The sequence below is a fragment of the Lygodium microphyllum genome, chromosome 22, assembly GCF_053477565.2.
Source record: "Lygodium microphyllum isolate KBCC chromosome 22, Lygodium_microphyllum_v1.1.10, whole genome shotgun sequence".
Taxonomy (NCBI): domain Eukaryota; kingdom Viridiplantae; phylum Streptophyta; class Polypodiopsida; order Schizaeales; family Lygodiaceae; genus Lygodium; species Lygodium microphyllum.
The window spans coordinates 128210629-128226888 of record NC_141156.1 but is presented as its reverse complement, the minus strand read 5'-3'; the positions used below and the strand labels follow the sequence as shown (position 1 = coordinate 128226888).

At 39.2% G+C, this 16260-nt stretch overlaps 1 protein-coding gene across 1 annotated transcript in view; it reads left to right on the top strand.

Moving 5' to 3' along the window:
* Nucleotides 1–6848, top strand: part of XEG113 (xyloglucanase 113) — a 53450-nt gene extending 46602 nt beyond the window's left edge. Inside the window, exons 4-13 of the mRNA XM_087662886.1 lie at nucleotides 1678–1783; nucleotides 3533–3789; nucleotides 3878–4013; nucleotides 4170–4264; nucleotides 4370–4423; nucleotides 4721–4834; nucleotides 5273–5371; nucleotides 5985–6101; nucleotides 6180–6266; nucleotides 6366–6848. Of these exons, the coding sequence (XP_087519012.1) occupies nucleotides 1678–1783; nucleotides 3533–3789; nucleotides 3878–4013; nucleotides 4170–4264; nucleotides 4370–4423; nucleotides 4721–4834; nucleotides 5273–5371; nucleotides 5985–6101; nucleotides 6180–6266; nucleotides 6366–6533 (1233 nt within the window). The 3' untranslated portion in view covers nucleotides 6534–6848. The remainder of the gene's footprint in view (nucleotides 1–1677; nucleotides 1784–3532; nucleotides 3790–3877; nucleotides 4014–4169; nucleotides 4265–4369; nucleotides 4424–4720; nucleotides 4835–5272; nucleotides 5372–5984; nucleotides 6102–6179; nucleotides 6267–6365) is intronic.
* The last annotated feature ends 9412 nt before the right edge of the window (nucleotides 6849–16260 follow it).

Below are 16260 nucleotides of genomic sequence, written 5' to 3'. Positions count from 1 at the left end.
GCAATGAGTTAAACATATGGAGTGGTAGGACTGTTGCCACTTGCTGAAGAAGCTAAAACAAGGATGAAAGCTCAAAGTAGAGCGTGGAGCACAGTGGGCAATGATGTGGTTTGGACTATCTAGAGCTATCATTGAGTCAAAGACAATGTGAACAACAGAGTAGCGTGTGTCAAATGGATCCCATATGTGAGTAGGCAGCTAGCACTTGATCACTAACTATGAGGAAATCAACTTTTTGCTATAGGTAGCAGTCCAGGCAGCAGAAACTGCATTTGGCAGTGCAGAACCTGTATCTTATGATGCAGAAAGCTGTGGCAGGCTGGAACAAGAGTGATGCTAGCTGAGGCAGCTGTGTGGGGAGGAGCAATGAACCTGTGTGAAACAGCTGCGTTTTGGGGGCTGACAGTAATGCCAAATGTCATCTGGAGCAGTTGTGAGAGCAGCAAAGGCTACATTTTGCAGTAGGACAGCAGTGTTTAATGATGTGGCAGTAGCTTGAAAGCTTGGAGTAGTAGTGTATGTCCCCTGGAGCTGGCAATGGGCAGCAGGAGCCTGCTTTTTTGGGGGAGGACAGCAGCATGCAGCAGCAGTAGATGTCACCAGGGCGACTAGGTAGGTTGCCAGGCAGCAGAGCATTGCTATGGCTGATGGAGCTGGCATGGAGGCTTGCGCACTGCAGTAGAGAGGAGTGATGTTAATGACACTGAAGCACAATGTTGGCTGATACATCGGTGAAGTGTGGCAATCCCCTTGTGCCCCTTTATAGAATCTCGTTAGATTTTTGTTTTACTTTTTTACATTATAATAATTTTGGCCTAATCTTTTGTTGTGTAACAAATGTTCATTTTGCCACATCAGAATCCCATGACAACACATGGTTATAAAGTAGTTACTGTCATGTGAAATGACATGCCTATGTGCTTCCAACAGCTTCTCAATCAGAACCAATATAATGACTCTCTTTAGGCTATTGAATGTATATCACAAAAGGTTCACATCCTATACTTTGAAACACTAAATTCGTTGGATAAAATTGTGTCTTAGCTAAATAAACATTGGGAATAGTTATAACCTGATTTAATTCAATTCTTGTGAGTCCTGCACCTTTTTTAATCAGGAACGTTCAAAACAAAAAAAATTTCCTTTAAAAAATTGTAGGGGTCTTGAAGATTATTGGAGTATGTCATGATATGGTATTCAAGCTTATAAGGAAACTTACAATTGGCAAGACATAATAACCTAGTTTCAAAAGGGACAAAAATTTAAGTGCGTTTGCTTCAGAAAATGGTATTTCAAGTTACTGTTTGCAATAGAGTATTGTAACAACAAAGTAGAGCATGAGTAGAAGAGTAGGTACCCACATATGCCACACAGATGGTACACTGGAAATTCAGTTGAAAGCAGTAGCTAACTTGATTTTACAAAAACAGGTCTGAATGAAGCAGCTATTGTTTGCAATATAAGTGTTTCTCATGCTGGGCAATATTCTTTGTTTTTTCATGTTCTTGAGCCATTGATATCGTATCCCATACATGTCAGAGATTCAAATTTGGGTTTTCATTTATCAGAATACTAGATGGATGAGCTATTGAATGAAAGTGAGAAAAAGACACCCTTAATTTCTGATGTCGTCCTTCTTTGTTAAATGTTGGGGTTTGGTTCCTTGTTTGAAAGCAGGACCCTCTTCCGTACCTAGCTAGGTTTCCTACAGCAGATGTTTTGGTTTCGAGTGATGAGGTTGCAAGTTCAGTGGACGATGAGCAGCTAGAAAATTGGGAAAGAGGTATGCTCAGTGTCATATTTGGCAAGATTCTGATATAAATTTTTATTTTGGTTGGCCTTCTGTAATTATATTCCAGCCTTTCTGTACGTGCAACTTCAGCATTTTTAACTTACAAGTGCTTTAAAATAGTGAAAACAGTGTATCATGAACTTTAGTCCTTTTGCTCCATCAACGTTCCTTAATCACAGAATTCCAGACAAGTAGGTTAAGAGATACAGCAAATTGAGCATAGGCTGAGGCACATTTGCACAATGTAAACTATTTTGTGAATAAGGACTTGCTTAAGTTTTATATACATCTCTAGATTGTCTTTGTCCAAAATGGGTTACATAGCATTGCATTCAAGATGATCTATATCAAGCATCTTGATCCTCTTGCTCCCATATTCGTGTATGTCCATTCTCTGTCTCACACTCTTCTACTTGTCACTGGGATTCCTTTGTTGTAACTGAAATATAGAAACAAGAAGCTAAATAATTCGTAAGAGCCTGGATGACTTCTTGTATGCATGCACAAATGTGCAGCAGCAGTGTGCATGAAGGCAGTCAGTCATCCCTATGATACTTCAACTATCAGGAGGTTTAAAGGGAGGAAGAGGGCTCACAAGTGAATGGTAAAGGAAGGAGTAAGAGGGATACAGAAGATGGGAATACCAAAATCATAGGAGGATGAGAGGATGGTGTAACAGTTAACCGTGTAAGGTGTTGTGCATCTACATTCACAATGCTCTTTATCTCTGATAGTGTCCTTCTGTACTAGTCCTAAACATGTGGGACATGCGAGCCCAGTATATTCTGGGGTTAAGGTCTCATCAAAGACCATGAATGTCTTTAGTGAGATTGAGCATCAAAGAAATACATTAAGTAACTCAACCCCAACTTCCAAGCTTATAGACTCTAGGGTAGAGCATTGGAGAAATACTGATAACTCAACCCCAAGCTTATAGGTTCTAAGATCTTCCAAGATATTCTTCAAAATTCCATTCTTCAAGTTTGGTTTAAAATGTCTATTGTCTCACCTTTATAGGTCCTAAACTGTTGGTGATCCGGAAAAAACTTCATCTTGTGATTTTATAAAAGCAGCACATTTACGTGACTAGACGAGTATTATGAAATGGAAAGGGACAAACAGCATTGCTGGCTTTATTGCTAGAGCTAGCCTTCTCTCAATATATGCCGTGGTTACTTTTGGAGATTTACCATAACAAGGATAGATGCTCACGCTTGTTATGCACAACCATGTTACTGTCATTTAAAAAAGGCAAAGACAAGGACTGGTACTCACATTTGTGTGCACAACTGCCTATCTTCACTTAAAAATAGCCATTAAACAAGTACCATCTCAATAAGGGACTTCAAGCATTTATGCAAGGTCCATTCCATGCCTTTTGGAGAAGAAGGTTAGATGGCCAAAAAGGTATCACTTTGATGGGGAGTATTGCAACTTTGGTTGAATGTTGGTTACCCTTAAGTTCCAATCACCTTTCTAATTTGACCCTTTCAAATCTGTCATGCATTACGCGTTTTACAATTTTGAATATCTCATGTTCCAGACATATCTTATTCTGCTGCTCGAACAGGATCGTAGAAGGCTATTTAAAATCTGTGTACATCTAGGTTCTAATTTCTAAAGTTCATGTCAATGGCTGTGCACACTGCATTTTGGACTTCTTAGTAATAATTCAACATTGCAATCTCATCAAATGGGGGTTCTTTGACTCAACACTTTGTACTGACACACACTTTACAGCTTATGGCGCCTACAATATTGGCATTTTTCTTTGGCGTCCTTCAGAAGTGGCAAAGTGGTTTGCTGAGGAATGGAAACTCCAACTTCTAGCAGATGACAAAATATGGGATCAGAATGGGTTTAATGAGCTGATGAGAAAAAAGCTAGGTCCTTCTGTTGTAAATGAAAGTGGGCTCTTTTATGCTTATGATGGAAAGTTGAAGCTTGGGATACTTCCTGTCAGTATTTTCTGCAGTGGTCATACTTACTTTGTGCAGGTGAAGTGGAAATTCAGTATCACCTTCGAATTTTAAGCAGATTATTCTAATGATCGTAAGTTATTATATGTTTCATTGATTGGAGCAGGCTTTGTATGAAAAGCTAGACCTTGAGCCCTATGCTGTGCACACGACTTTCCAGTTTGGTGGAACACCGGGCAAGAGGCATCGATTAAGAGAGGCTAAGCTGTTTCATGACAAACCTCATTATTATGATGTTCCAGGTAAGTTCTGGGTAAGACCACGTTGTTTGTTGCTAGTGTTGTTTTTTCCTCATTGCGTCCAAAATGCTGAAAAAGTTAGCTTTCTGAAAGTAAGATGATGCAAATATAAATAATTCAGTGCCCAGTTATATTGCTTAAAGATTGTTTAGCTTGCAGGTGGATTTCTATCATTTCCATCTTCCATACCAGGAGAACTATTGTCAGGCGGTCCTCACACAATAGAAAACCATTTTAAGCTGATGAACTATCAGGTAAATCATGTGAAAGCTTGTTGCAGGTCCAAATTTGTATCACTATTGTACTTTCAATCTTCCTCTCTTTTGAAATTGAAAATACTTTTCTTTCTGATAATACAGATAAAGCAAATACGGACTGCCTTGGCTATTGCTTCAATCTTGAATCGTACTTTGGTGGGTTGTCAAACCTGTAATAGCTTTATTACTTGGATCTTGAATAATCTTTGATGGATTCTCAAACTCATCCTTACCTTCAGTAAGGATTTGCATGCATAGATAGGGTTTATATGTGCAACACCGGGGATTGTTTACGATCCTAGCTGTAATGTGCATGTGTGAATTTGAAACTCCTTTGTTCATCTGGAAAAATGTGTTGCTTAAGTGGCAGGCTTTATGTGATTACGCTAAGGAGAAGGGTTTTGTAAGCATGTGTCTAAGATGGATCTGTCTATGGTGTTGGAAATTTGGCAGGTAATGCCTGAACTGTGGTGCCGACTTGACCGTTTGTGGTTTGGACACCCTGGTGTACTACCAGGGACAAAAACTAGTCAGCCATTTTTGTGTCCTCTAGATCATGTGTTTGAGGTAAACTTGCATAATATTTCAATCAGTATTTTGTACATGATGCTTGAAATGTGGTTATGTGCACACGTGTGTTTATATGGCAGATTATTAGCAGTAGTGTGGCATGTTCTATTGGGCATGGATGTCCAACTTGCAAATTTCTTTGACTTTGTTTAATTCCTCTGTTTCTGAGACTTTTAAATGAATACACCTGTTAGTGTTGGATTGCAGAGAGTGCAAGTTTCTGTAAGAGGAAGGCATTTTTCCCTGAGTTCTTTTGTCATCCTGAACTGCTGCTTTCAGTACAGTTAAGATAAGGGATAAAAGAAGAAATGATTGCATTTCTTGTTTAAGAGCTGTGTCTGAAGCTCTTTTGTGATCACAATTATATCAATTATTTACTGGGTTAGCTGCAGGCTTTAGCTGTGCCTTTTTTGTCCTTTGTTCTTGTTTGTGCAGGTGAATCACATGTTAGAGAAACTTGACGAGGATGCTTTTGGACCTGCAATAAATTTTAGAGAATATTCCTTTCTGGACAATCCAAGGCTCCCCAAAGAGGTTTGTTTCACGCAAACTATCCATTGGGGCACTTGAACCTTAGTCAAACAACATACGCAAATGAAAATCCTCTTGAACACACATTGACAACATAAGAAATCTGTCTTCAGTTCTGATACATTTGGCTTTTTGTCTCTCTGTGTTACAATTGTCTTGCTGGCAGTTTAGTTGACATTTTTTCGTAGAAACTGTGATCATCTGTTTAGAGCTGATGAAGATTTATACAGTATTGTTGTAACCTTGGGATTTTAAAAGGTCTGTTCTACATTGGGCTTAGTGGGATAAGGCTGGATAGTAAAACACATTTCGGTGACCTCACCCACAATCTGCCATTTATTTAAGTGTTTGTGACATCTTTGTTTCTTCCACAATATCCTTTCTACGAGGTACTTTGATGACTTATCTATCTGGCTGGAAAAGTCTTAAAGAACCTATCTGAGGGCAAGTTCCGGATAATATGGATGTACCATATCACAGATCAAATGCTGTGCAACAGTCTTTTTATTTTCTTTTTGAAGATCAGAATATTAGTTTTCTATGTACTTCTTGAGTGAGTCATTACAACTTAACAATAGTTCTGGACATACTCCACATGAAATGACAATGGTGGCAGGTAAAGAGTTCAAGACTTAAAGTTAAGCTGTGCAAGAGAGGCTCTACAGGATGTGGTGAAGAGGTTGAAGGAAAGCCTTTAAAATTCAAACTGGCGAAGAATAGTACAGACAGTGAGGTTAGTTGGTGTCCAATCATCTCTATTTACCTTTTTCCCTGGGACAGGAAGGAAAGTTACTGTTTGTGTATTCAACAGATTTTGGAGTCTCTTTCTCATTTTAATGGGGTTAAAATTTTGGAGTTTTCATCAATGGATGCTGCATTTCAAGGCTTCACAAACAAGGTATTGCATGAGGTTTACCATTTCTTTGTCGAAGTACTCGTGATTGATGCTGCTTATGAGGTAGTCAACTTCAAGTTAACTGTAAGGGTGTTGTGATAGGAAAAGGAATACAAATTTAGAGCGCGAGTCAAAAGATATACTGGTATATGGTGCTGTGCTCAAAATCTGCAGCGTGGCCACATCTATTATGATATCTTCTGGGATGAAAAACCGGATTGGAGGCCAATTCCTCCTGCTACACCTGAGGATGACCATCCACCTTTGTAGGGGAGAATGGGTTTATATGATTAGGGCACCATTGCTGGTTTCGTAATAGCAGTGGTGTTTATAATATTCCCATCAAAGCAGTCAACTCTTTTCAAATACGTGAGACAGCTTGATTACTCTTTATCTGGAAGGTAACAAGGAAATGATTGCGAATCATCAAAGGCTTCAGTTACTCTTGTCTGAAAGCACGGAAGAAGATCGGCTTTGTTCTCAACATGGCATTTTACCATGTGGGCTGAGTTGTGTATCAATACACTACTCAATTTTGAGTTTATATTCACAAAAAAATTTCGTCCCTGTTACCAGGGTTGTATACATGTTTTGAATAAGTTAATGAAGAGCTAAAATTGATTCGTGGGTTACAAAATTCAGTAATGATGGATTTTACATAACAGAACATTGTGTAAGAACTTCTGAGGAGGGATCAGTGAGATTGGTGGCCTGACAAAACTCAAGAGTACAAGTTAGCAAGGCATCTTGAAGAGTGGAAACAATATGGCATTGGTTGCTATTGCATATGGGCTTGCCAATGCAATCCTACGTCACACGCCTAGGACCATAAAAGTAAACAAAAAAGGCATAGTTAGACCATGTCCTTGGAGGGTGAGTGCATGATAAGGGGATGCATCGTACGATCACTGAAATATAGGCAGCAGACAAATTTTTATACAATCAAACAGTGACTTTTTAATAGATTATACATCTAGTATCTGTTGAGCAACCAAAGTCATTAGTGCATCAACATTTAATTGTATTGCATTAATTCCTAATTTTGGTCTCCATTAACAGTCCTAAAAAGATTTATTTGTATTTATTGACACTTATTGCACATCATAGGACAAATGCTCCAAATCCCCTGTAATAGGGCATGTTATGGTCATTCTTCAGAACCCCCTGCCCCCAAAAATTTTTCTCCACATTCAGTCAGCTCCCTCTTCATGTTGGAGCTGTCTGGAGGTGCTGCCCAGCCTGCCACCCATGTCAGCTGGCAGCCACCCAGCCTACTGCTTTACTGCCCACCTGCATTTTCTGATCTTGCAGCTGCCATCTGTGCATTTGCTGCCCATTCTGGGGATCCAACAGTCATTTGTCATTAGGGAGTTGTTGCCATCATTCTCCGCCTCCATGTTTTGCTGCAGCTGGCCTTCCTCAGCAAGCAGCTCTGCCTTTTCCTCTACTGAAGTTCTGCCCGTAGTCCCCTGATTGCAGCCATTCATTCGGAGAGAATTTCATCAATATTTTTGTGTTTCTTCCTGTTGGCTGCCCAGCAGTTGTCTTGATAGCAGTCGTCATTCTGGAGAGATTGTAGTGCCATCATCATTGATAGCTTGTGTGCTGTCCTTAATAATCTGGTGTCTATTCCAATATCCCCCTTCTTGGAGGACTGGATTCTGCTCCCTCCACAGAGTATTCCTTCATAGGTATTGTTGCTCGATCAGCTAGGATAGTGCAATCATCTTCGAGCCCCAATCAGCGTCAACCTGATTTTGTTCTCACTACCAGGCCTAGAGACATGGTACCCTTAGGAGGGATTTGTTCCATATTTTTGTAGTGATATATGTGGATATACTTTGGAATGATTGGGGCCCTTATTTCCCTCACTAGAAGGTATTTTTCCCCCTATTTTGTATATGCGTCCATTGACTCTAGGTCAAATTGAGCCTTGAGAATCTTCTACATTGATACTTCTCAATACATCTTGGGTTGTGCCTTCTGGAGCTGCTTCTTCTCCAAGCATGTGTGCACATTCTTGCAGCCCTAAATCCAACATGCCAATAGAACAAAGTTGCAATATAGATGCAGAATTCAAAACAAATTTACATGGACCTTATATTGGGCTCTTTGAACTCAACCACTTCTTTACATGGTATCAAAGTAGAGGTGCTTCAAGAGCTAAAGATCCTCATCCTTTAGTGAAGGCGAATAAGATTGTGGGAAGTGGTAGCACTCACAAATCTAGATTCTCCTTCAGTTTGTTGCGTTATCTTGGAAATAGACTATCTTCTTCTCTAGCTCACCCTTTTATTACAAGTTTGACACACTAGTGCTATGGTTTCTTTCCACAAGATGATGTATGGATCATTGGGTACACTAGGTGCGGCAAGAATGATCAATTCATCCAACATTGTCGTCCTCATCGATATTTGCTTTCTACCCCACAAGAGTATATGCATCAAACCAAGTGCTCATTGTGCCACCTTGCAGTTTTGGGCAATAGTGAGCAATCTATATTGATTATTAGAGTTTATGCTCAAGGCAACAAGATGCATGTGACATCACTAAGCCCTTGTGAGCAAAAAGAGGTTCTAAGACCTTATGAGGCAATGAGTCCTCTTGGGGACCACTACAATGAGTTGTAGTTTCTCCCATCTACTTTTAGGTTCATAGTTTGCTCCATCAAGGGACGATGGATGTTTGTGCAACATGTCACAAGCCAAGGGATGACTATGATATTTGCTCAAATATCTTTCGTGAATAGCACCATCTGAACCCTTAGGATTCATGGACTTAGCTAGCCAGGGGGCTTCTAAATCTACCTCACAACAAAACATTACGGCCTTGACTCACTCAAATCGACTTGAAACTAGCATCGCACTTGGTTTAAAGAGAGTGGGAGACAAGAGAAACTTGAGCATTGACCTCTTTGCCTTGACATAATCTCACTTTGGCCCCCTAAAATGATGCTAGTATGGTTCTAAGATTGGACCCTAGGTAGTTAGTGTTTGGACAAATATCTATAAATCATTAGAAAAGCACTCAACTAATTGGGTCCACTATCCATGGGATAGCATCCTTGTAATTATTATCCACTTGCTTTCCACCCAATGCACCTATCATTATAGTTATGTAATTAAGGATCCTAGCATGTTGTGAGGATATACAAAAACGAATTTATTAATTATTCCATTACATGAGGTTCTTGAATGTCCCTTAGACATAACACAAAAACAGTTGAAAATAATATTTTCTAAGTAGTTTAAGTACTTTTTAAATATTAGGTGTAGCCAATCTCAATATCAGAACAATGGGATATACCAACCCATGCCAAGTTTCAGGAGGCTCCATCTAAGACTAATATTCATTAAGGAATATAGCAATTCATATTGGATTCTAGCCTCAATTGGTTGAGATCCCATCATTGGATATTTTGACCCCTTTCCAAGTCCACCCTTACCCTCATCTAGAATTAGGGTCTCTCTAATGCACATATACTTTGCATGTGGAGGATTCCTTCTCCCATGATAGATAGGTATGGGATTAACATTAACACGACTAGAGCCCTCATATGTTGCCAAATTTGCATGTGAGGGAACCTTCCACAAATGTTTGACCTCATTGTCCTAGGTGTCAATCCATACTATAGGCAGTAATAAATCCGGCCAAGTGATGAAGCCAAGCTTAGCAAGACTTAGAGGGAGAGTACAATGTGAGTACAAATTCTTCTTTATTACATATTCCAAATCTATGATAGTCCTCATCACCCATATCCACGAACAATCATGATAGTTCTCTTCAATCACATCCACAAATAGCCATACCGAGGCACAAGCATTTTTATCAAACAGTAATTTCACTTTAAACAATCCACTTGTATTTACAAACATTTCAACTTGATACCATTGCATGATCCCAATCTTCAATCACAATGCATCCATATGAACATAATGTACTGTTCAAGAAGACATTATATCTATAATATATCTCCCTATCTTAATTATCCTTAAGGATGCCATTGCGTAATCATTATCTTTGCATAGAATTGCACTAGGAGGCAATAAAAAAAGTATCCATTATTCTTACCATCCTTTACTACGCAATTGCAAGTAATCTGTTATTTTGACACACAATAGTTCGTCAACATGAATTAATTAGAATCCCTAGGATACTAGACTCAAGTCCCTTTCCCTTGTATTAGTTCTACTCTCAACAATTCAAGGCTTGGCCCTAGGGTGATGTTAGAGACTATTAACTACGCACTAGGGTCATTATAGATGTATTTAGGTGTAAACCCTCTGATCTTTACACTATATCTTATAGTAGGCCTTGTTGTCATTATCTAGGAAGTGACCTTATTGCCATCTATTTAGCTAGCTCTTCTTGTCATTTCACTTAATTTGCCATATTTCTTCATTTTTAGTCTTTGCCCTAAAAACACAACTACAATATGACATGTCAATTGCCATCTCACAATAAGAAAATTCATGTTACCTAAGGTCCAAATAGCAATAACACATTGGATAGTTTGAGAGGTATGCTTGGAGATGGTCTAGCATCATATACTTAAAGATGTTGGATGCTAAGCACTCCAAATTCGTGTGGAACCCCTCTCTTGGCACCAACATTGTCATGACCACCTTGTTCGAGACACCTAAGGAAGTATTGATATTGATGGGGGTGATAGGTCCCCTTGATTGAATGATAAGTCGGAGGGGAGGGGGAGACATGATTGAAAAGAGAGGGAAAAAGATGATGGAGAAGTGGAGATATAACCTCTTTATCTCTCTCCCTTCTCTCCATGAGACATGATGCCATAGCTATGAAAGGTGCTACCATTAAGGCTATCGAGATTCAATATTGATGATACTGCCGTGAATGCTCTCTCTCTCTCTCTCTCTCTCTCTCTCTCTCTCTCTCTCTCTCTCTCTCTCTCTCTCTCTCTCTCTCTCTCTCTCTCTCTCTCAGAACACTACTAGCATGAGCTGCCGTGAATATTGTCTCAAACACTAAATACATGATTGAAGTACTACAATAGTGAATGTTGTGTGAGAGATGTCTTGTATCAAATTGTGATTATGGGTTATTGTAACTAAACATGGATGTTGAAGACTGATATGTTGTGCTATTGAACAATGATATCTCCTACTTAATAGTGATGTCAAATAGTGACATGGCATCTAAAAAGCTTGAACAAATGAAGTTTTAAAAAAATGTCGGTTTATGAAACTACACTTACTTGGCATTGATCTAATGCAACCACCTTAAATTGCAATATTGAGACATAGCAGTAAAAAGTTTGATCATTCAAGATGACATACATTGAATATATACTACAAATTTTAAATCTGGATTTCTAAAACACAAAGTGAGCATTGCATATCGTAATATTGTGACCAATACTTATGAATGTAAAGCTGAAAATTATACTAAACATGCCAAATTACCCAAATAATGTAACCATTTCCATCATGCCCAATGCACATATGAGGGATGCCTCTGAGGATGAGATAGCATACCCTACAATGGAAATTATATTTTGTACTTTGCCCAAAACCACAAGGTATGAAACCTACAGTTCCAAACATCAAGAATGGATAGTCCCCCCTAGATCAAATAGACTTGGGGAAACCCCAAGGACCACTAATGAACCTATGTACATACACATACAGATCATCATTCGTGTAGTGCTGCAAATCATGAGGAAAGAAATGAAGAAAGATATATGTGAAAAGGTTTGGGTTGAATTGCAAGGAGAGATGAAAACAATGCACGAAGAAATAAATGCAACTATGGAAAAGAGAATACAAATGCAAGTGGCATTAGATTTGAACATGGTGAGAATTCGAATGCAAAAAACTATAGATGCCTATGGGATAGAAATCTTGCAATTTAAAAAAAAAGCTAAATGCACATAAGGAACAATAAATCAAAGTACAAGGGAAGCTGTCGGCCATGCCTAGAGGGATGAGACCACACGTTGGCTAAGATATATAGATCTATCTGAAGCAGGCATTGAATGACTCGGCCGAGAGGCATGGCATAAGATCAAGAGGTCAAGCTGGTTTCGACATGGATATACCACATTCGATCATATCTTCACTCTAAGGGCTATTATTGAGGAAGGTCAAGCATGCAAGAAAAAGATATTTTGTTGCTTTGTGGATGTTTGTAAGGCATTTGATGTGATACCACGTGCCAAACTCATTATAGAATATTGCATCCCTAAGGAGATACAATGAGTATCTATGCTCTATATGAGACAATGATAGGCAAAGTACGGGCACTAAGGGTATCTCAAACTCAATTAGTAGCACTATTGAAGTGAAATGAGGATGCCCACTCTCACCCACCTTGTTTGGGCTCTATATAAATGAGGTCTTAGATTATATTGGTAGAGAGGGAGGGGTTGGAGCTAGCTTAGCCAGAGTGTTGGTCTCAATATTTCTTTATGCAAACGACATTGTGCTTATATCTGACTCACTTGAGGGACTACATAGATACTTGCATGCACTATCAATCTTTTTCAAAGATAGAGAATTTAAGGAGAACCTTAAAAACCAAGGCTATGATATTCAATACCTCAACCACTTGGGTGATGAGATATGAGCACCAATTTCCTTTTGATGGAGAGCCACTGGAGTCTCTTAGATAGTATGCATACATGGGAGTCACTTTCAAAGGGCCATGATTTTCTTGTAGAGAGATATCGGAGGCTCGACTAGCATGAGCGTATGCAACATTGGTGTATTGAAGAGACTATGTGCACACATACAATTTCATGGACCACACACAAAATTATGGCTCTTTGATACACTAGATACACCACCCTCCTCCATGGGGAAACCATTTGGGGCCCAAGCCTCTATTACTTGTGAGAAGACAACCCCATTCATAGACAATGATGGACCAAAAAGGGAGTTTTGCAATGGGTTGGAGCATATGGAGTAAATATTGGTCATGCTGATATCATGTATGATACAAGCAAAGAGCTCAACCCCACATGAGATCATTAGAGCATTTATGGAGAAAGCACATGTGGTGGTTGAGGCGTTGCTCCGGGCATTGACTTTCTTACATAGATTATGGGAGCTACCCCAGAATAGATGCCCATGACCAGCACTAGCTTCATCTAGATAGTTAAACACACTACTATGCTTAGATGGGTATATGGATGAGTTTGCATGGTTTGGATATTGATAGATTACCCCCTATGACTATAGTCTGTATTGGGAAAATCCACACCTCAACACATCACTTAAGGATTGAGACAATTGGGAGGGTATAGAGATTGAGGACTACATGTGCCAACTTTGTGATAGAGAGCCAGAGATATAGGAGCATTACAATTGTCAATACATAGTGATATTTGAGGCAGATACCATTGTTTGTTTTGTGAGGGTTTGGCTCTATGTTCAACAAACAATGCAATTTGAGGATCAAAGATGTTTGGCATGCTTCCTTTTGGAGTTGCAAAAGCACAAAGCTACTATTATATGAAATCGAAGCCCTCCATAGCCATGCACAATTAGACATAGGGCTATCTCACTGACTTTTTTGCTACCATATAGTCGATAGGCTACCATTGCTCATATGCATAGCCAGTAAGACTAAGTCATAAAGGAGCTTCACCTTCAGGGGGTATTTCCTTAAACCACTAGTACTTAGGCGAATAAGACTCCCAGGCCCACCTAGAACAAGGCTTAGACACCCTTACCATAGATAGATTAGAGGTATCATTGAGCACCACAAAAGAGAGATGCTAAGGCACAACCACAAAGAGCTAAATTTACACTTGAGGGAGATACTTCACTAAGGAAAAGAACATTTCTATCTTTCTTTTTCTTCATTCCTAGTACTATCACTTACATTTGCATCACATACATATTCTTACAGAGTATATCGCCTAACATCTAGTCTCGTAGGCATATCTTTTATCTTTTAAGATGAGAGATGCATTTCTTTGTATCTTTTAGTGTAGCCTTATAGGCCACATTGGCCTTTTAGAGCTATTAATATACTCTTTCTTCTCTGTGTGTCTATGTATGTGTGTGTGTGCGTGGCAAAAAGAAAGATACGTGCACTCTAAGTATGGGTGGTAGGATGGGTTGAGAAAGGCACCCCACATGAGGATGCAAAGTCACTAAGCAATAAAATGGGGGCAACAAAGGTGCTATCATGGATGCATGGCGTATTGGTAAAGATGGGGATAGTTGAGGAAAGATTCTAGTCCTCAAATCTATAGATATAGAAACGAAGAAAGATTTCTTGACACACAAGAAAGAACTCAAAGAGGAAAAAATATACCTTAATCAAGATCTTACTCCGACCCAAGTAGCACATAGGAGAGAGTATATGAAAACAAGGAAAGTATGATCTATATCATGATGGATGAGTGATTATTATGGAGTGCTGTCTGGATGACGGTGTGCAACCTATGAGACTCTCTATATGCATCACTTTATCAAGACATCATGAGATTCACAAGTATTGGGAATGTATTACTAGTAGGAGATCTCAATGCCCACATAGGGAATGACCAATATTCTTTCTATGACACAAGTACTAAGATGTTTCTAGAGATTGCACTGGATGAGGTGGGGTTTCTCAAATCACAAGATAGAGAGTTGATGAAATATGGAACACACCTATACTAGCATTGGGAGTGCACATAACCTAGCTATCCTTAATGGACTATCACAGTGACCAAGATCATATGGTTCACATGCTAGAATAATAAGAAAGAAGTGACTATTGTGGATTACTTGATTGGTTCACTGAGCTTAATACCAAATATAAGGAGTTTTGAGGTCTCAAGTAGACTGATTGGCTTAGAAATAGACCATGCTATCATGACTTACACAGTGGCATGTGGTCATGTATAGGAGGCACAGTCATATGTATCTAGATTCCTATGGTATGAATTTATGGAGGCAAATTCACATGTATACAACAATACAGTCCAAAACCCATTGATGGTGTTACAATTGCAGACTACATTGAGTTCACAAGACATCTAGTTGAAATACTACATACTTCAACAACCCATGCCTTCCCACACACAATGCCATCCACTATGCCACCAAGATGCTTAGCTGTAAAAAATGGTTGGTACGATGATCATTGTAGAGAGACACACACATGTCTCTAGAAAGAAATGGCACTTGGCATATGCACGCATAAGCATACTTGTGCACTTTTCAAATACCTAGTGCAGAAAATACAAGGAGAATACTTGGCTAGATTGGACACAAAGACATATTCGATGTTTTTGGGACAAGAGAGAAAAAGAGCATGAAAGGCTTGATGAGAATTGACCACCTATATGAATTACTAGACCTAAGGCATGGTTATGCTTGTACGATTTATGATGTTCCAAGTGAGGACCCCCTACCCCTCCCATCGGTCTCAAGGACAACATATTACAAAATTTTTCACAAAAAAGAAAGTGAAACATGACAAATGGAAGTTAAAGAATGGAACATCTAATGATCATGATGGCTTATTGGGGCTAAACACTTTGCACATGCTTGCAATATCCTAGCACCAATGTTGGCTCATATTTTCAATAGAATAGTTTGTGAGGGGTTTCCAACTAGTTGCTCAGACCATACGATTATACTACCTTTAAGAGTAGAGACCCTATGATGGTAATTACATAACAATTTTGATTGAACACATGCTAGTTAAGATATACCAATCTATTGTGGAGAAAGCCTTGAATGATTGGGCTGAGAGGCATGGCATAACATCAAAAGCTCAAGCGGGTTGAGACAAGGCTATACCGCATTTGACCATGTCGTCACTCCACAGTATTAGAGGGGTTTTTGTCGAAAGGTCGAATCCACCGGGGATCAGAGGTAGAAGGAAGTAGAGATAGGAGAAGGAAGAGAAGATAAAGAACACACAAGAGGTAAACACAACAAGGACAAGCTCAAGCGGGTTGAGACAAGGCTATACCGCATTTGACCATGTCCTCACTCCACGGTGTCGGAGGGGTTTTTGTCGAAAG